At 40.9% G+C, this 21,880-nt stretch overlaps 1 protein-coding gene across 1 annotated transcript in view; it reads left to right on the top strand.

Annotated features, from left to right (window-relative positions):
- The first annotated feature begins 14,340 nt into the window (after positions 1 to 14,340).
- Positions 14,341 to 21,880, top strand: part of col27a1b (collagen, type XXVII, alpha 1b) — a 68,249-nt gene continuing 60,709 nt past the window's right edge. Inside the window, exons 1-3 of the mRNA XM_034118635.1 lie at positions 14,341 to 14,723; positions 16,837 to 16,901; positions 20,382 to 21,703. Coding sequence (XP_033974526.1) covers positions 14,671 to 14,723; positions 16,837 to 16,901; positions 20,382 to 21,703 — 1,440 coding nt within the window. The 5' untranslated portion in view covers positions 14,341 to 14,670. The remainder of the gene's footprint in view (positions 14,724 to 16,836; positions 16,902 to 20,381; positions 21,704 to 21,880) is intronic.

A 21,880-nucleotide genomic window follows, 5' to 3' on the forward strand; every position in this document is an offset into this window, starting at 1 on the left:
ATCAATATAATATTGATATCTTGCCCAGCCCTAGGAGAGGTTATTCATCTTTTTGTTTCACATGCACGTGCCTGCTGTTTAAATAGTCAGCAGATCTGTTTCCTCTATTGAACATGAATGCTCAAATTGAATATGAGATTTTATTATTACATTCTCACACCAACACTGGGTATTAATATCGCTGTGTGCACTTGGCAATAGGAGAGAAAGTTTGATTACGCCTGAGTTGTTTTTGTTCCTCTTTAATGCCAAGTCCTGGAGAGGTGCCGCCTTCAGAAGAGCCTGTCATCGTTCCCTAGAGCGCCATGCTCAGATGTGGAGCGCAGTGCAGAAAGTGACACGGTCCTGCAGCCTGATGGAGAGCCAGAGGAAGAAGAGGACACGGCCAGCCAGAGTGTTGGCAGAGAAGAGCCTGTTAGAGAACAAGACCTGCAGGCGCAGGTGTGTGTACGACACAAACTACTGTGGTGAATCTGTGTTCTTGCCAGAAAAAGTTATTGGCATTAAATCACCCCAATGGGAGCCAAATGACCCCATTCCTGCATTATGCAGCAGCGTGCATTTTCGTTAGAACTGGTGATCGAAGTGCCAAATAATAAAATAAAGTGTTAATGTAAAAAACAAGGCCTCCTTTAAAATCATACATTTTCCGTTAGTGTGAAGTAGTTACAGGCAATATTTTTGCATGATGGTCATTGAGGTGTCACCCTTATGTGATAAAACTGAAAAAGTGGAAATTGAAGATGTTATTCGTTTATATATTAAAGCAGTTTCAAAGGGATAACCAAGTATATCAGTGTCAGTATTTTAGAAATGTTTTTTTATTTAAAAAAATCTAAACAAAATAACCATTATTTGGAGGTTAACACACATAGTGGTAACAAATGGTCACTGAGTTTTATCTGGGACAGGCAGGCGTTTTCGCATCATGATGAAAAACCTTCCAATAGCCGCTGAAAAATTCCTCAAGGTCTAGCAGAGTGGCATGGTGGAGGTGGCCGACAGCCAGACCATATGTCTCTCTGTACTCTCGGCCCGTCTTTGTGTTTAGAAAACCTCCAGCACCTGCCCCGCTCACATCTCACTCTTGGCCACATTTTGGAGTTAAGCTGTTCTCACACTCAAACTATGAACTACTTAAAGGGGAACTACGCCCATTTTTCAATCACTTTTTTATTCCAAAGGCCTAAGACACTCCAAAAATATAAATACACATGAGCAAGCTTCCCCATACACGATGAATTGTGAAAAGATGATATGAATAACACTAAGAGGACACAGGGGAATGTATGTAGACATTTTCTGTTCCAGAGCTGATAACACAACAATAGGAAACTGCTCAATTGGTTATAACAAGAAAAAAAAAACATTCTGTGGGTCTCCTGATGACATCACACGTTTCAGACTAACTTCACTGGTTTCTGGCTTACTCTCACAAACATTGATTTAACTTTCCTTGGCCATGAAATCAATGTAATGGAATTCTTATTTTTCATCATATTCTCCTTTTAAGTTTTCCAATGATATTCTTGGGATCATGATGCAAAATGGATGTATCCTACAAAACTTTCTGCCTGGCAAATTAGATAAACTAGAATCTCAATAATGTACTTGCATTTATTGGTGATCCTTGCAACATCATGTGGTAGCCCATAAACCAGCAAGGTCATGCAATAGAAAATATATGTTTCACTCCTCCCTACCTTTCTCATGTTTTGCGCCCCTAGCTGGACGCCATGATGACGGTGCTGAGCACGTCCGATGAGGTGGAGCAGCTGGTACTGAGGAACACAGACCTGACAGATGACCTTCTGCTGAGCCTGGCGGGCGCCCTGAAGAGCAGCCTGTCCGAGGTCACGCTGCTAAACCTCAATCTGAACCTTATCGGCCCATACGGGGCCCACATCCTGCTGGACGTTCTGAGAGTGAAGCCTCAGGTCAGAGGCTTACAGTAAGTCCCAGGCGCCACTGATCTGCGTTACACCAAAGTCTGAGAAAGAGTGACAATCTGGTCAGTTTTTCTGTATTCAAAAAGTACGCTGAATAACAAGCAGATTCAGTAACATAATTTAAAAAAAAAGAGTTCCAATGACTTTAGAAGAGCGGTATAAAACTGACAGTAAGAAGACACAGCTATAATCCAAGGACAGCCTCATCATTGCAGAATACAATCTCAGCCTTTCACTGTTGAATTACAGAATCCATCTCTTTTATGTGAATTAGAAATGCCTCCGGTGACTTACCTTTTTGAGTTAGTATAAAAAAACTGTGAATGAACAGGCAAGAGCTCGTTATCTGCCCATCAAATATAGAGCTGCAGGTAGTTAGCCTTGCTCAGCACAGCTCTGAGCAGTTGTCAGGCAAGCAACGCACACTCCAGGAAGTTACTAGTCTGAGCCAAATATTGTCTGGCAAATAACCTGGACTGTAGTTTATATCTTTTTTGATTAAATAAACAAAAAATGTACGGCGGTTCAAACATTTTCATGAAAGGAATGAAATAATTGACCGAACCATGATCAAAATGCACATATACATCTCAACAACCTAGAAGGATATTCTCAGTAGAGTGAAAATGTTCAATCTTTTAATTTAAAAAAAGAAAACCAAATAAACAAATTATCAATATCATTTCTGATGATCAGATATCATTTTCCAATTTGAACAACCTTTGTGGCAGCCCTAGAGGAACATGGTTTAAACATTTTCTTTGTTTTCCTGTGATCGGATTACATTTGTAAAGTAGTTTACGTCATTGGTTTAAAATAACAAATGTGGTTCAGATAACAAGTTTCTCTAAATATTAATATAACTAAATGTTCTCAAGATAACAACAGTATACATTTGAGAGCACAAGAAAACTAAATTAAACGTAATAGAGAACCGCAGTGACGCGTCCTAAAACCCGGAAGTAAGTTAGCATTTTTACCACATCCGGTTCCTTCGACAACAAGCAATGCAATTTCTCCATAGGATTTTGGAAAATAGCTCCAAATAAGGTCTGTGTTTGACACAAATTGAAGAGACAGATCACGTTTTGTTTTACGACATTAAATACATCAGCAGTGACCCCGCTGGTGATTTTTGAAGAGTTTACGTGTCTGAAAAACTTGTACCATTTAGAATCTGTATGTTTGAATATGGATCTTAAGTTTGCGTGACGTTGAAGCAGCGACCCTGCTGTGGTTCGTTTATAGCATAACGTTAGCATTTAGCTTCTGGCGACTAGATTTATGATTCTAAAATTTTAAAAGTAGGGTAGACATGTGGATATTATCCGGCTGAACCAAACGTGATCCGTCTCTTAAATGTGTGTCAACTACAGACCTTATTTCGAGCTATTTTCCAAAATCCTATGGAGAAATCGCATTGTGTTTTTGACGAAGGAACCGGAAGGAGTTTACTTCCGGGTTTTAGGACGCGTCACTGCGGTTCTCTATAGGTCTAGCTTTATATCCAGTTATTAAAAATGCTTGTTATTTCTAGAAAAATATATAAATAACTTGTAATCATGGGAATTCAGGGGTAATAAAATGTTTAAACCATGGCCGAGTAGGATTTCTGTAGTTCTTAAAGCTGTGAAACATACATAATAGTGATGTGACGTTCACGAACGATCCGATTATTTTGAACGGCTCTTTGGTACGAACGAAGGGAACCAAGTCCTACTTGGTGAGAGCCGTTCTTTTTATCGTTGGTTCACTGCCTGCCATAAATCCACTCGCCTTTAAAGGAACTTGCTTTCCTGAATGCAAATTTGCCATGGATGATGGCATAACGCATGCTGCTTGAGTAGTAGTTTGGCTGGCTGAGAGATGTAGCAAGTTATATATTTTCTGTGAGTAAAAGTATATTTCTGGCAATACAGTCAATCATTATCCTGGTGATTATTTCGCAGATAAACCTATTAACCCCGCCCCCTTAAAAAAAAACCCGGCTCTTTTGAACGGCTCTCGGAAAGGAACGGAGCCATAAGATCCGGCTCCCTTCAAAGAGCCATAATTCCCATCACTAATACATAAAAAAATCGATATGAAATTGTCATACAGGGGGAAAAATGATTTTGTATCAGGGTCCAAGGGCATACTGTTAAAAGAAATGGCTTCATGGAGGAATCCACATAAATCTCCATGGTTACCATTTTATTCTCTCTTTTGCAGCTTGTTTGGAAACAAACTGCGTGACCATGGAGTGCTGACCCTGTTGAATGGAATTGCTGAGCTGCAGGAGCAAACAGCAAGAGCTGCTGCTGCCATCCAGCAGGCCATGCTCTTCCCGTCCGAGCAGAATATGCTTCTTCAGCTCCCCACTGGGTGGAGCTCTTTCAGGGTCTTTACGCTTTTAGAACTGGATATTGGAGGAAATGGCTTGAGCAGCGACGGTGTGAAGGTGTTAGCATCATACATGAAGCACCACTCATGCCTTCAGTACTTGGGGCTTGCTCAAACCAGCGGTGCTGATCTGGCGGCGTGGAAGGAGCTTTTCGACAGCCTCAAAGGAAACAGCTCCCTGTCTCAAATCATCTTAGACGAGAACAACTTGGGAGACCCAGGGGTCAGGCTGCTGGCCGACACGCTGAAAGAGAACTTGAGTCTACGACAGGTGGATCTGGACAGGAACGGCATCAGTGACGTGGGAGGAAACGACATCATGGGGGCGTTGCTTTGCAGGATACAGTTCCCACTGAGCCATCTGAGCCTTCATGAGAATGACATCAGTGCAGGATTAATGAGTAGGATACAGGAGGAGGTAAAATGGAAATGAATGGAGTGGAGGAATGCACTTAAAAACTATGAAAACCTAATACCCCTTTTCCACCTTGGCAGTTCCATGGTGAGTTTAGAGCCAGAGCCCAATTGCGAAAAACATTTTTATGTTTCCACTGTGACGGCTCTTGGCCCCAAAAATTGGTTCAACTTCACCACCAACATTTTGCCTGGCACAAAGAGTCAAGTGCTTCATATGTAGGAAACTTAAGTCCGAGCCAGGGACGGGATTTACGTGAGCAACAACAGTTCATGGCGAGTACAACAAAGAGTAGAAAGGTGTTGCAAAAGTTGTGCTTGGTATTTAATGTGGCTTTGTAAGTAAAAGAGCAAAAATAATAAACAGCTCGGAAGTAGTTTGCAATGGTTGTTGGCTTTGCTGGGAGAGCAGCGACATAAGCGGTGACGTCAGGCTCTAAAGGAAAAGCATAATGGCTCTTAAGGTGGATTGCAAGTTGAACTACAAACGAAAAATTTGACTAATTGTGGAACTGGAAAAGAGGACATGATAAACAGGGAATAAAGAACTCATAAAATTCTTTGTTTACATTTTGAGGTCAGAAAGGAATAAAAAAAGCCTGACTCACTCGACATGTTTGACCTTCAAACACACACACAAAGCTCTCGTCCTTCCTACAAGTGGGTGGCCAACAATTGCTGCATCTTAGTTTAGCCCAGGCAGGTAGTGTGGGAGGCGTGTTTGCTTTAGAGCTGCACTGTGGTCTGGATGCATTTTCAAAGACATGAACTGAACCTTTCTTCTTTGTGGTGAGGTTTCATCTTTACCTTGAGTTCTTTTTCTTCTTCTTCCCACCAGCGTTATCACTCCTTACTTCACACCTCCTACTGATTCTAGCATAGGGCTCGCTGATCGCTGTGTCATTTTATTGAATAATTTACTGACAAAAAAGAAACCAGTGATTCATTCCACCCACACTTTTTACAGGTCATGGATGACTTACCCACAACGTTTTTCTCCCCTAGAACATTTCAGTACTCCTTTCTCCACTTCTACAAATCAAAAGAGTGTTATGTACAGCTAAGCTAACGTCAACTACCCTCATTTTGTCATTCCTGTCTCTTTATGTGCTATACAGAGCTTCAATTGAGAATCCAAGCATTGGGGGGGGACAAACTAGGGCAAATGTATCTGTATTTTCAAGGCTGTCATCTCATTGTTCTATCAACACAGACATTCTGAAAATAACTGTACCTGTGATCAAAGCTTGTCAAAGGGGTAATTATCTCCTCTTCTCAAGGCTGCCAGTAGTGACTCTGCTGAAACCAATCCCTCCGTGTTTCATCTGCAGTCTTTGCAAATTCCTTGCCGTGGAACTCCGATAAAGACGAAGCCCCGGGAGGATGACAGATAAATGAGAATGGTGCACCTGAAGATTACATCTGCAGAAGCTGTATCAGTCTGTAAAAGCTTTGTGGTGTTGTGGTGCCGTACATTCAAACTCTATAGATATAGTCTAGGTCTGGGTGTGTTATTTTGTCAAATTGATTATTTGCAACTTTAGTCATGGACACAGGAGACAGGTAAGATCTTGTTATCAGCACTAAAAGAGTCCAACTTTCTTTTCTGTTTGACTTCATCCTCTAAGATCTCAACAGCTACATTTGTAGTTGGTTGAACATAAATCTAAGTGGTACACCATCATGCCTGGCTGAGCACAGGCTGGCAAACAAGAGGCTCACTGTAATTCACAGACCTCTTTCGATAAGGCCTTGGTGCTTTCTCTGTTACAAGTAAAACTCGGATCAGTGACCCCTTTGTCTGTCTGCTCATGTTATCTGTGTTTGGCCTGAAACAAATCCTGCTGTGTTGCTAGCTTCTTTCAACTGCTCTTCCAAAACACAGCCTTCAATCACAGAAGCTCAATCTGTTAGGAATTTACAGGTTTGCTTGAGAAACAGTTTCTCCTTTCAGGCCCTTGTAGGTTACTGTATCGTATCTCCTGGAGCTTTAGCTTTACAGTGAGGCCTGGCTAGTGCTGCAGTATCCACTGACGTACAGGCCAGAAATAATCAGGTCCATTCATAGGTGTTTTAATGATAAGAACAATATGGCTTAAAGGTTAACTGTTACTTATCTTGACTTGTAAAACAAGGACTTTCTTCTTCTTACAGCTGCAAAGAAGCATAGATTCATCTGATACACAGAGGAAGTTTCAGACAAATGGTGCTGGGCAGTCGGGAAGACGGAGAGAGGAAATACAGTTTCTTGGCTTTGACTTAGAAGCAAGAACAAAACAAATGAAGTGAGCAATTGTTACTTACCTTCATGGGCACTTCAGTGATTCAGACATTCTTTAAGTTTCCAGGGCAGGGCGATGCAATTTATTTCTACTTACAGTCTACAAAGGGTCAGTATCTGTTTGCAGGGCCATTAGCTTTGGATGTCTTTGCAATAATGTTGCTTCAGAAACACACAGGTAGGGTAACACTTTTACACTTTACCACAGTAAGTGAATTTGTTTTATATTGGTTGAGCAGAGCGGCTGTGGCTTGCTTCTTAATCTTATTCTGTCTGAACTAAATATAAATGAAATGTAATAAAATATTGTATTATCGATGGCCATTATGAAAGGCTGTCCTCACCAAACGGGTACAAGGTTCAGCAAGGGAGCCATCAGGTAAAAAAAGATATTAGCCAGCAATAAGTAATCGTAATGGTATTTCTTTTTTTAAATTCTAGGCTATATTGTTGTTGTCTGAGAAAAGGCCTATAGCCAATGGACAATGTTTGATTTGAAATCAGCAGCAGCATGCTATAATCAATTGCTATGATGATCCATGTAATTCAAGTCTAATAACGGCTCTTATTTTATTAAGAGTTATAATGTAAAAGCATAAGTAGCCTACTTTGTAATAAAGAATACTATACTCCTTATAAACATGGCTTGAGGATGTCATGCCTATAAATAGTTTCTAAGCTCGATAAACACAGATGATATTTGACCAGTACTGGCAGGATAATTGAAACAAACTCCAAATGCTATCTGGATCAAAGCAGCCTTAATTGAGGCAGTTTAGAGAAGTAGTATTGAAACGCATTTCAAAATAAACAACGCAAGGACATTTATGCTTCTTTGCTTCTTCATTTCCACCACCAACAAAAAGAACATCAGTGTTCTGGGACTGACTGTATCGGATACTTTTGGAGGATAATCCTCTTTGAGGATCTGAGCCATGGAACAGTCTGAGTCAGCATACGACAAGAGGGAATAGACGGGCAGGGGTGTGTATTTTGTGTATTTTCAGCCCACATTTAGAAAGCCAGGTGGTGTTTATATGTTTACGGAAGCTTGGGGGCGTTGGAGCTCTGTCGGAACAGCAATCTCTCTGTTTGGACCTTTAAAAACAGCTCTGTACGGACTGCAGGCAAACGCTTACTTGTTTCTGTCAAAATCAGATGTCTTTTTAAAACGTTTTTTGTTAATCAAATACAATTGTGTACATGTTGTATGCCCTGAAAAAAAATCTTGGCTTTGTGGCTTGCTAAATGGAATCATTGCCATGTTTATGTCAATGCTAAGATAATCAGCTCTTGAGTATACAGCTCAGTAGATTTTCTACTGTCTTTATCTTCTCAACTGTTACAGTAAACAGTGAGAAGGGAGCAGGAAGTTGATGTTGGCTCTTAGTGCATGAAGTTTAGCAGAGGATGAATGTGGAGAGGCCTGGCTGAGGATGAGAGTGAAGGTTTATTGATTTATGAGATGTAGCACTGAAGCAGGATATCTTTGTGGGGTCTCTCCATACCAGAGCCCCTATTACTGTCTGGAATAGACTGCATTCTGCTGTGATGACGCATGCATAGCTAGTTTCATTATTAGTACAGTTAGGGTTGTATTTAATATGCCAACAGCATTTAAACCAATGTTTCCCAGCCACTTAATGGGTCAAAACACAAATGTAATGGGATGATTAATGGGATAGAGAATAGAAAATGTTTCATATATATACATTGCAATGTTATAGCTTCAGTTCAATGTTCCCTTCAGGTTTCTAAAAACAATTAGGGCAACTTAATGAACCTTATTTTTTGGATTATGCAGTGCCATAAAAGGACATACAAATCCACTTAAAATGCGGAATAATGACAGTGAAATTGTAATTAAAAACGTGTAGAGAGCAGACCTTTACCAAGGCCATGAACTACCTTGCAATGTTAACACAAATGTTTAATTATACATTTAGTTTCCCCTTAACCTTTTGACAAATAGACAAACCGAACTGATAACATGACCTCTTAAAGTTAAAGTAAATAATAAAGAGAGAAAAAGGGATAAAGGGCATAGTCAGTCCATTATAATGGCAGTGGAATACATGAGAATATAAATCTAATGCCACAGTCTTTGACCTCTTCAGATGACAAACATCTGTGTGTTCAGTTCACCCTGCATTGCCCTATTCACTGCAGTATGTGACACAGCATTGTGAGGATGATGAATGAAAAGTTGTAGGGTCTGCTTTTTGAACAATGGCTCCCGCTGCTGTTTGACATTTGGCAGAAAGAGAAGCTTTTCAATATGGATTATTCATCAGCGGTTTGATCCTCCACTCAAATGTCACCCCAACAATGCCTCTGGCTTGGCAGTCGGGTCTGTATCTCTGCAGCTCCGCGGGGTAGGATCTTGGCAATAATTACCACTTATAATGTGGCCTTCAGAAAGATTCAGACTCTGCTGCTTGTTAAATTATGATTATTAACATTTTATTAAGAAGTAAGGAAATAAATTAGAATCTTGGTTAACCACATGAGTGCAGTGTTGTGCTCTGCTCTAAACTATGTGTTTTAAATAAGTTGTAAGCCACAGATGCCTAATGGAAGAAATGTTTAACTGATGCAGCAAGCCGGTGCCTCAGATGACTGATTGATGTAACAGAGCTGGCCAAAAAGGAAATATCAAATGTGTTCACTTAAAGTGGACCTATCATGCTATATTTAAATGATATATTGTAGGGCCATACCTATATAAGGTATATTTATACGTTTCTGTTTTCAAAATACCAAACAGATCATGCATTTTAGCCATGCCTCATTTCGCTCTATGTGCTGTTTGCTGTCTATGGGTCTGATTCTGTCAGCTGCAGCTGACCACGCCCCCCTGCAGGAGAGGAGAGCCGTGCTCTGATCAAGTCAAGAGGGGGAGAAAAAAAGATCTCCGTCCTCCGTGTTTTATAGAGTCGTTATTCATTTGTTTTAAAGCTCAATAAATAACAAAGAAGACCTTTGACCGGCACTTTTCAAATTTTGTCCGGAAGATTTAAACTTTAACGGACATCTTGACCGGCGAAAGAAACTGAAACTGAAACTCTGCCGCACGGTCCCCTCGTTCCTTGGAAGAGGCGGAGAGGTGGGTGTTTGTCATCTGCTGGTGGACCAACCGGAGAGAATTACAGTGCTTGCCTCGACGGGGAGGGATTGCATTGAATTAAAGCAGCAGGAGCAAACGCTTGCCTTGGGGAGGGAGAAAAAAAGCCACAGCGGAGAATAAACAGAAGGGTAACCATGGTAACTATGGGCGGGAAGTCTTCTTCGCTGCTTTTGTGGCAGACTACAGCGCCACTTACAGGCCTGGCATATGTACTACAGCGTCTCCAGCGCTTTCGAGCGGCAATGGCCGGCCGTGGCCCAACCCCACATTCCCCTGATAGGTGGAGAGTTGGCCCAATAGCCGTAGCGCCACTTCTGTGACGTCAGTGAAGTGTTCAAATCTGGATCAGTTTTTATCAGATCCGTTGCAGCCCCGTTTTTAGAGATTTGGGTATGGAGGAAAATAGAGAGGGTTGTGTTTTCTGACACTTGGTGAGTTCCCTGGAACACCGGGGACACATATTCATGTATAAAAGACGTACAAAAGTGCATTTTGCATGATAGGTCCCCTTTAACATGGAGTCTGACCACAAAGACATAACCCAAAACACACATTTTTGCATGGACAATCTAATGAAACCTGATTTGAGCAGGAAAGCTTAACGGTTCTTTGAAAGCTTTTTCACATGCACTTAAAGGAGCAACCTTTTTCTGTTTTGTGCTAAGAAGCGATTTGTCTTTTTTCTGTAAAGGCAGCATTTGTCATTTAACCTGGATTCCTAAATTGTAGGACAATTACTCAAACATATGAAAACAAACACTTGATGTAAACTTATACATATTGAATTGTTATGGTGAATTTATTTGCGGAGGATGCAGATTGATACATTGGGAAAACACAAAGAAAATGTATTTTAGTCAAATATTCAGTGTTTATTTAAATCCACTTCTCAAGGAAAATATCGTTTTTTTCTAAAATAGCCCCCCGCTGAAGTGCCAGTCAAGGTGAGAGTAGTGAGATCGAACCAAGACTGTACATTTGTGGGTTGAGAACCAAAACAATGACCTTAAAGAAGCTAAACCGCTCCATAGAGCTGAGGGGAAAATCCCTTTGCTTCACTATTCGCAACCACTGTCACATTACACATAGACAGTTGTCATATGATAATAACAAAGTATTTGTAAGAGATGCCTTAAAGAAAAACTCAATTGTTGCAAATGTCCTAGTTGTATTTGTAATGTCTAAGTCTTAGTATGTAAATAATTGAAAATAAAGAAAAGATGCATATTTAAATAACCTAGAAGCATCACATTTCTTTTGCATTTGTGTGAGAAAAATTGAATGTTTGTTTCAGCTCTTATTTATTTGTGTTCATGGTTTGTCAGTGGAGATCAGTAACAGTTATGTAAGCATTAAACCTTATCAACACAATCCCATTAGTAGAAGTTATGCAGTTCCATCCTGAGGCAGCAACATATTAAAAACAGACAGATAGTGTTATATCACTCTTATTTGGACCTTTCTGAATAGAATGAATGGAACTGTTCTCTAAATGTCCTGTTGTAATGTATGGAATGGGTAAACACAGCACCGGGGCGCGCTCTTATTGGATCCAGCTGTGGATGGACAGACGCTGCTGCATTCAGCTGGCCCCGATTCCCCACGACATGGGAGTAAACAAAAGACTCTGTGTTGATCAGATAAGAGATCCCATCACTAGAGCAGGACAAGAAAAAGAACATGTGCTATTTTCAATGTTCATTAATTTGAGACTTGGTAGAAGAAAAAAGAAGGAGGAACAACCTACAGTTATCCTAATCCCCTCTGTCTTTTGATGTTTTACCAATCTTAGAAATGACAGTCACAGGCAATGGAATACATCGCAATACTTGGACTGCACACAACCAAATGTGGCTCATAAATGTTGTGACAGCTCTATTAACTAAAGATGATTAATTGTGTATTGGGTACCCATTTAGTTTGACAATGTCTGCAGAAAGATCCTCCAATTTCCTGCAGACACTGAACATCCAATATCCAGCGTAATGTCCGAGCATCAAGGCCAGCTGACTTCCATTACCCACCACCGCTCTGGAGTGAAAACAGTCACAGCGCCTATCCACACCTGTCAATGGTTATAGACTGGGTCCAGGATGGCACTCATATGTGATGAGTGGAAGACCATTACTTTATAAAACGCCAAAAGATAAACTTGCCCCCAGATATCTTTAAACAAATACATCTTTCCTCAAGAGCTCTTTCAGGTTTTCCATGCAACAAAGAGTTATATTCCATACTTAGCAGTGTCTTCTTCATTCAGTGTCTTCTTAATTCACATCAAGTTTTGCCACTTTAGCTTTTGTAAGTATTCAACAAAAGTGTAAATTATCTTAGAGGCTCCTTTGGACAGAGCCAGGCTAGCTGTTACCAGTGTTTATGCTAAGCTAATCTATGCATCTGCTGTTTTATCAGCAAAAGTTGTATCACCTTCAACAGAAAGTGATATAAATCCTTTTATTCAACTATTGCCAAAAAAAGAACATAAGCCTATTTCCCAAAAATATTTAACCATGCCTTTAAACTATCCCTCTATTTACTCGCCCACCCCTGGTGCCTTCCACGACACTTTGCAGTCCCTGGGCCACAGTCTGTAGACCACTTCCATAGGCTGCTGCAATAATCATTACAAACCCCATGAAACTTTACACCCCAGATTGGAGATCTTCCTCTGCGCTCTTCCACAGGCTGTGGGGACATTGCCCTCCTTGTCAGTGAACTAAAACTGGTGGTAACAAAAGCTGACATCCGACGCAGCTCAGACAGGTACATGGGAAGTTGCTCTTTCAAGGTGCTGAGCTGCCTTCCTTCCTGGCCCTGCAGGACGGGCTGAGAGGGGGCTCTGTGTGAGGAGGAGGGATCCAGTTGCAGGCAGCTGAATCGCTGCTCTGTTGGGTCTCCCCTGGACACTGTCATAGCGTGTTTGCTAAAGGCGGGTCAATGAGGACTTTCTTTGGCAGAAGAATTTCACAGCACACGACAGCACACACACTGGAACCAGTGAGGCCTCCTGCAACCCTGATCTCTGCTACTCGGGTGAGAACGGAAGTGGATGTTGGTGTAGCAGGAGGTGGAGTAAAGCTGTCACAAAAAGCTAGTCTATTGGCTTAGCTTTTAGGTTGATTAAAAGGAATTAGTAATTTGTTATAAGTGAAATATGTCCATTATATTTGAATGATGGTTTTACTGTAAACGCTATACCACCTCTCACACAGGAAATAAATACATTTCAAAAAGAGCCAGTGTATTTGTTAGATGACACAAAAGGTCTTCACATTTTGAATAAGTTGACTTTGGTTGTATGTTCTTTCCAAGGTCATGAATGAACTGTCATGCTCCTCTGAATAATTTCTGTATTAACTGTAAGTTTATATATGCTATTATTGGTCAAATGAACATGCTGTATAATTGTTTTAAATTATAATTGTATTGAGGCAAAGTAACCTACAGTAGACAACTATTAATGTGCAAATTATTAAAAATATCAGCCAAGAAACATCCTGTTTCAGTAGGAGCAGAAGTATATTGTACAACAACAAAAAAACAATAAGAATTTGAAAAATGTTCAAACTAGTAAGAAATTCACATCCCCAGTTTGGTGCAGCTTCAGTTCAAGTGCATAATAATGAACATGTTGCACAACCCGCTCTAGTTTTAGAGAATAAACCATGTAGCCTATTGGATAAGATGTTCAATTTCAATAGGCTAAAACTATATTTATTGCTTTAAGGGCAATAGTATTATATTGCCCTGTTTACATTATGAAGGCCAGGAAAATGTTACAGTAGACATTTTACACAGCAGACATTTTCAACTGCAGAAAGCACAGGTGTCACTAATAACATCACCAAAGGGGGCTTCGAGAGAGATTGGACTCATAGTCAAAATGCTGTTTGTAGCTTGCACACACATTAATGTATTACCATACATGAGAACCTACTGCATGTTTGACTTACCAACAACTGCTTCCTATGAGACCCCCCTTCAGCTGAAGAAGCTGAAGCTGCACCATCTCTGCTTAAATCTGTTTCTCTCTATGTCAGCTGAGGGCGACAGAGGGAGGTGTTCCCCCTTTCCCGGTTCTCAAGATTTTCCTCAGTCCACAATAAACTTTCATTTTGGGAAGTCCACACATACACACAGTGACAACGGCGGTCGTCATCTTGTCCTGCAACAGTTCCCCGGGAAAGCCGGACTAGATTTGACTGGACGTTCATTGTACTTTTCAAAACGCGCGAAAGGAAGAAGGAACACACATTTGAAGCGCACAGGTGGAGTTCTCCGGAGCGTCTTTTTGTCAATCTGGTGTCATCTTCTGAGACTTCAGGGACATACAGAGACAAGACAATGACAGAAAGCACCATTTCCACTGCAGGTTAATCCCGCGTTTGTTGTTTTGTTTGTTTCCTTGCACGTTCAATCCTCGCGCGAGCCTTTTGAAACACCTGGAATGGAAAAACTTTTTCTGCTTCGTCTGGACTGTGGTAAAAAAACTCCCAAGAAAGAATGAAGTAACCGCAATGGAGCCGGACAATGCCCCGTACTCCAAACTCAAATGCACTGGAGTCGGGGGGTAAGTCTACACCTTTTATATTTCAAAATGAAGTATCTTTTTTCTGACCTTCTTTTATCGGGTTCAATATGGAGTCATTCATGTGCTCTTGAACATCACCTGCGACTTGATTAGTGTGCATTTGACAGTGCTAGTCCTGAAAGGTTGCTAGGACCATTTATATAAGTTACGTGTTGCAAACGATATTCTGAGACAAAACACTTATTTAATGTTATTATTTATAGGCAGTTACAGACAGGTGGTTGCAGGATAGTTAATGGAAACATATTTGATCTGCTCTTTAGACAGTTCATTGGAAGCTAGTGCAGTCTGTTCAACTGTTCTTGAGCTTGTGTCTGTGCAGCTTGTACCAGAATGAGCTGCCAAACGATCTGGGACTCATTTGAGGGAGATGTATGAGAGGAGGAGACAACCCTCTCCTCCCCCCTTTTCTCTCTCCTCCCAGCTGTGCATCTCACTCAGCTGGTTGGCCCACTGTCCCAATGGGAGGGGAAGTACAAGTCAACATGTTGCATCATATAACCACCCCTGGACATATGAGAAACTTCACAAACTGAACCCCCTCCCCCTTTCCTTTGTGTTTCTGATAATGTCAGAGTGAGGCAGTGAGTAGGATTATTTTTTTAAAAGCTCCAACCAGCAGTCAGTGTGTCAGTGGTTGACCAGTGGTTGACCACCAGTGGCTTCCTGCGGCTCTCTGCGGAAAACCACTAGTGTGATAGATTTCCCGTAAGTTGGTTCTTTTATGTCACTGACCCCGGTTCACTTTGAACATCACTTGCCCCAGTCCAGTTTCACATACTAAACAACATAAATGATTAGCTCCTAGAGTGTCAAGACCCAACAGTAAGATGTGCTAATACATTCACACTTGTCAGCGCTTGTTCAACACATTGATGTGACATTTATTTTCTTTCAATTCAGTTTGGTGTGCCTGTTGGTTCCAAAACATCTCTCTACGTGTGAGCAATCGACACTCCTGTATCACCTTTCTTCTTGAGAAATAAATGTCACAGACAAATCAATGTGCAAAAAAGCTGTTTATTGGCTGACAAGATTATACATTTCACTGTTGTCATGTGAAAACATTTGGATCTAATTCCTGTTGAAGGATACCATTTAATTTTTTTGGGTGCGCTGAGTTGTGCTTTGATTTTCAGTGCCCTTTTACTAGTCCTTCAATCAATGCAACATAAAGGCAATCAGTAATCAATACAGCAAGACATACAACATTTAATTCTGAAATATCCAAATGAAATACTAAACTTTCAGTTATCAATGATGAGCAATTAAAATAAAATGGTGTTCAGTAGCATACTTTATTATATCTAAGTGACTACACACTTGTATTTTGTACCTGCATTGTGGCCAAACATTTCACAATAACAATACTATTGCAATATAAATCAGTCATTTTCATCTAAACTTGGTTTATTGTCCGTTAAGTTTCCTCTTTTGGGACTCAAATGACAAGGTGTAGCAAGGTGGAGAGAGAGCTTGTTACCATTAAGTGTACAAAAGCATATTTATGTGGCGCTGGATTATTTGCATGATAAATTGTGGCATGGGTCAATTAAATATGTTACCTTGTCCCAATCTTTCACTTTGAATTGTATGTTTTAAGGTGATACAGTGTATATATCCTTTTTTAGAGGTGCTCTCAGGCCGCCCTGCAGAGCAGTAGCTTATCTGGGTCAGGCAGACAGGAGATAAGACACAGCTTGTTGTCTGAAAACAGATGTTAGGCTCTTTGAACACAGCAGAGACGCTGCTGCTCCTCTGTTGCAGATCTGATCACTGTGGGAGGTGCAAGTACAGGAGTTAATGGCATATGTGGGTTAAGCATTTTACTGTGCCAGTTTAATCTTTGTATGTATTAACTTAGACTTGTTCTGCAATGAAGACTTCAATAAATGAATGAGCATAAACCATTGATTGTAACGCCGGATAAAATAATGCGTACAGTTTTAGGGGCTGTGGTTACATTGGATGGAAGTGTATCATTGCTTTTGACATTTTACAGACCAAACAATCAACACATTATTGAAAGATGTATCCAAAAGCTCTCTGTACTACCTGTCATAACACCTTGTTTTGTTGTCTTTCTCTTTAGGAGATTTCTGATTCTTTGGACTATACTCTGTTGCACCTGCTCTCTAAAGCTCGCACAAGCACAAGGTAAGCAACACGCAAGGCCAACGATGGGTTCATGTTTGTTTTCCTTTTCACACAAACACATTGTCGTGTAGGTAGTGTCACAAATGGGCCTTACAGACAGTGTTGGAAAAAGGAAAATTAAAAGTGATGAATGGGAGGTATGTCCTGTGCACTACACCTCTGTGAGACTTTTCAGCTAAACTAGGTAATAAGATCATTATATTATATAAGTTCAATGGCTATAAAACACAAAATGGAAAAATAAAAGTGAAAATAAACACTGTAAGCAATTGGAATCCCCAAACACGGCCCCCATGTGAAACATAACAAATAATCTTAAAGTAGGGCATTGTTTGTACTTACCTAATTGTAAATGGACCAATGAAAACAAGTAAAGCCCCCAAAAGCCACATATCCATAAATATACAAAATGTCATAAAAAACGTTTCCAAGGTGTCACATTACCTATCTTAGATGATTCCCAAAGTATTGTCTGCAAACAATGCCCTCTTTCTCACGTAGACACACTTGTAGCTGTGCCTTGATGCCTGATGCAGTCATCCTTCTGTTACACCATTTCAAGATCTGTATGTGCATGTCTGATTTAACTGTCAATCAAAGTCTGGCAGATTTATTTCAATATGCCTTTTGATAATGTGAGCCACTTAGCTTTGTGACAGCTGTTTTTGGCAACTTCTCTCTAATCCTGCCTTCATCAGGGTATGAACAATGTCCAGAGAGACATGCTTTATATGTATGGAGGAGGGATGTGTTTATTTGCGAACTCAGATGAAGGTTGGCCCTCAATATATCAACATGATTTGTCAGATAAATAGTCTGTTTTCTACACGTTTCAGTAGAAGCAGTCAAAGTCATGCAAATGGAAAGTGACTCCAATCACAGGCTATTGTATTCTAACTGTTTCAGTGCTGGTGAGCGTACTCCAGTGTATTTAAGGCCTGACCTAGTATTGGCACACTGCACCCTTTACTCTGCAGTCATTTCTAACACAAGGGCCGCAACTCCTACATTTTGACCTCGAGAAAACAAAAGCAAACTTAACTTTAAATATGCACAGGCCTTTATAATTAGGGAAAACACATGCATAAACTGCATACACATTTTATCAGAAGCGTCATCAAGGTCAGCCACATTGCATTGATAGATATGAGAACCCCCCCCCCCCTCCCTCTAACTCTACCTTTAGGTCATCTAGGCAGAATGCAAACCATTTGAATAACAATGATGATAGTAAATAATTCACTTGCATAAAGACAAATATCCTGTTAATGCACTCACTGATGTAAGAAATGGTAATGTCCCATTGCTCACTCTTTTTCCAAAACAAATATCATTAATTTGATTGTTAGTGAGACAACTTTGGACTGGGTGTCAGCATTTTGTAATATCTGCTGGCTAGTAGATGCAACAATGTGCTGAGTCAGAGGCGGGACACTCACTCCCTGTTTCTTGAGAAAAAGAATGAAGGATGCAGAGTTCTTTGTGTCGGGATGTATCTAGTTCTCTTAAATGTTCAGAACCTGTTGTTACTAGAAATGTTCCTTAATGAATAAAGTTAAAGTTAGCTGTACTAACTGCATTGAAGGCATACTCATATTGGAAATACATGAGTCTCTTCTTCCTTTCTGAGAACAGTTGTGTTGTCTGCTTCTTGGTCTCTGGCAGTGCTTTGTCTCTTAATCTCAGTTCTTAGATTTTTTCCCCCCAGCTCATCAGGAGGTCACAAAGAGCCTTAGGCAACTGGTCTACCCGCTAAGACTTAGATATGCTGCTAAGCCCTGAAAGTAGTTCAAAATCACACAATGAAAGAACAATTTTGCTTTCTTCATACCATATTAACAATTCAAATGAGTGCTATGAATTCAGCTGAAGAAAATCTCTTCTTTTTTTCAGTTTCTATTTGATGTTTTTCTTCCATGTGTGGGTTTTTCAATTGAGCGGACCTCCCACTGCCTGCACACACTGAGCAGGGTTTCCCTTCCTAACATGTCTACAGTCTATACTTGTTGCTGCTCTGCTGGGTTGTAATTCATCTTTTAGCAGTCTATTCCAGTCTTGCCCACGTTTGTTTTGTATTAGCCTGCAAGAGGACGGATATTTGAGCTATGTATGCTTTTAGTTTTGACATTGCACATACTGAGAGGATTAATGTACTGTACTCAGGACATACTGATTGACCAGGCTGATCAAATCTTCCTTTATTCCAACCTTAGTTAACTAAACAAAGCTTTTGTTTGACATTTCCCTATGACTTGTACTGCTGCATAACAAAAGACACCAGTATGATAATGGCAACACTTTCAAGTCTATTTTGATGTTTAAACCAAAAGCGGATTTGACTTTCTAAGCGTGCTTAATGTTTTGCTTGCAAAAGTAATACCCTGGCTTATATTAGCATAACCTTGGTGGTGTTGTATCAGTGGTTCTGGGTTTTGGGTTTAGGACCACCATGCTTTGTTTAGAAGTTGCGAAAGACAATAACATGCCTTTTCTCACTACTTTTAACTTCTATTGAAATACTAAATAGTGCAAATTCTGTATCAAAATCTATTCTTTCTCTACACGTACTACACACGTTTGATTAAGGCTGAAGAATATGCAGTTATCCTAAAGAATAATCTTGAAATAAAGGATGGCTACAGTGAAATGTGGATTTGATTAAACCCTTCCACAAAACTGTGGATCCAATTAGAAGCAATATATATTTCACACAAGACTGTAATGTGTGAAAATAAGCCACATGTGCCTCCCATGAGATGCAAGTAGCAATTAAAAAGTGCAGAAAACACTGCAGTACATTGAAGGAGCTCAGGCCCCTGTCAGAGCCATCATAATCGACAGATATCACAGGATAAAGTCTGGATGGTTTTTCTGTCTGCACTAAACGCCTCCTCAAACCCCGACTCTCCTCTCCAGGGACGCGTTCAGCCTGTGTTTCCTGACATCGCGCTAATGAAGACTGATGTAACGATTACATCATTTGTGGCAATATCCAAAACTGGATGTTGATGTGTGGCCCTATCGGAAATTCAATGCGGCAGTTTCTTAAATGGCTTTCACTGCAGGATTTCCATTAGCCTAACTTCAAACTTGTGAAATCACTCCCAGCTTGGCATCACATCATAATTATTACTTATAATATTGCACTTTAGTTTTTTCTGTTCGTGCTCTTTATGCAGATCAGTGCACTTAGATGGGAGGTTGTTAATTGGTGTGTGACTTGAAGTGATGCGCTATCTCCTTAAAAATCTGCTTATTAATTGCACATAGAGTGTGATGCAATTAATTTAACATTTCTATGTTATGGTTTTCTTTTTATACCCTTGTGTAAAACCCTCTGGGGTTTGTAACATTACCAAAGAGCTAAAGTAGAAAGTTATTAAGGGGGAAAAAGCCTGATCTTGTGAAAAGTTGTTGTTCAGCATCGTTTGGTGTTTTAAGTCTTCAAAGAATCACTGACATCTCTCTTGTTTCTTGAAGATGTGGATGTTCTGCAGCAGCTCGGTCTTTCTGGGCGGAGATCAGGTGTGTCGTCATCCTCAGGCGCTCGATCCATTCCTAATGGCATCATCCCCTTCAAGTCTGGAGTTATCCTCACCCCGAGGGCACGTATCCAGGTGCCTCTGCGCACTGTTATCCCAGCTTCCTACAGCTCCACCAATCTCTCGCTGATTCTCAGCCTGTCTGTTCATCGCGTCAACAGTGCCTTCCTCTTCTCAGTTCTGTCGAAGAAAAGGAAAGTCCAGCTTGGACTGCAGTTTGTCCCGGGGAAGGTCCTGGTACACGTGGGGCCGAGGAGCTCTGTGAGCTTCGACTATGATGTCCACGATGGCCAGTGGCACAGCCTGGCTTTGGATATCCAAGGCCAGCAGGTGTTCTTATACACTTCTTGTGGAAAGAGAAGTGTACGGGCAGATTTGCGTTCGAAAAAAGAGGAGGCTCTAGACGCAGAGGGCTCTTTCCTGCTGGGCAAAATGAACCACAACTCGGTGCCGTTTGAAGGCGCCATCTGTCAGTTTGACATTTATCCCTCTGCTGAGGCAGCTCATAACTATTGTGATTACATTAAGAAACATTGCAGAGAAGCCGACACATATCGGCCCGTGTTTGAACCCCTCCTACCTCTCATTTCCCCGGATCCAAATATTACTGTCACTCGTATAACTCCTCTGTCAGTGACGGAGAAATCCAAAAAGGCTCAGAGTCCTACTTTGGCCTTGACCGAGGAAAGCACCAGGACTAAGATTTTTGGTCCAATAGAGCGCTTGCTGATGCTGAACAAATCATCTGTGAATCAGACTGCAAACACACCTAACCCTGTCGCCGTGTCTGTATCTCTGCCGCCTCATCCAGGGTTGGAAAGTCCGTATCATTTTCCGACTCAAACCTCTTCTACACCTCTTAGGACCAGTTTGACACCACCAAACCCCAAACCAACCTCCCATGGCAGTGCCGGAAATAAAACAAAGCAAGGAGATACTAATTCTCAGGAACCTCCTGGAGAAAGAATGGATTTACCTGCCTCCATCCGACCATCGGAGATGAAGCCAAACCTCCACACCACAGCTGCTGTCAGGCAGGATTCTCCGTCAAATGGCGACCTTCATCCAATAAAGCATAAGACAACCGTAGCTCCAGAGAAATCTGAGCCAAAAGTGCCCAGTTTGCAGGATGTCCAACCCACCTCACTTATTCCAGTCACTCCAGCTGCAACAGATGGCTTCCAAACATTTGACCTGGACCCGACCCAATTCTCGCTGCTGGCTGGACCACCTGGACTGAAGGGGGAACCAGGACCACCGGTGAGTGTCCACCACAGCACACACCTGCCCCTGAAACACATGCATGGGTATATATATATATCAAACCTTTAAGTAGGGCTGGGCGGTCAAATCTAGAAAACAATTACGATCAAATGTTCTACAGCAACAATGATACATGTATAAGATGTATTTAATAGCTCGTTTTGAATACGTTTT

Source organism: Trematomus bernacchii, unplaced genomic scaffold (genome assembly GCF_902827165.1).
Source record: "Trematomus bernacchii unplaced genomic scaffold, fTreBer1.1, whole genome shotgun sequence".
NCBI lineage: Eukaryota > Metazoa > Chordata > Actinopteri > Perciformes > Nototheniidae > Trematomus > Trematomus bernacchii.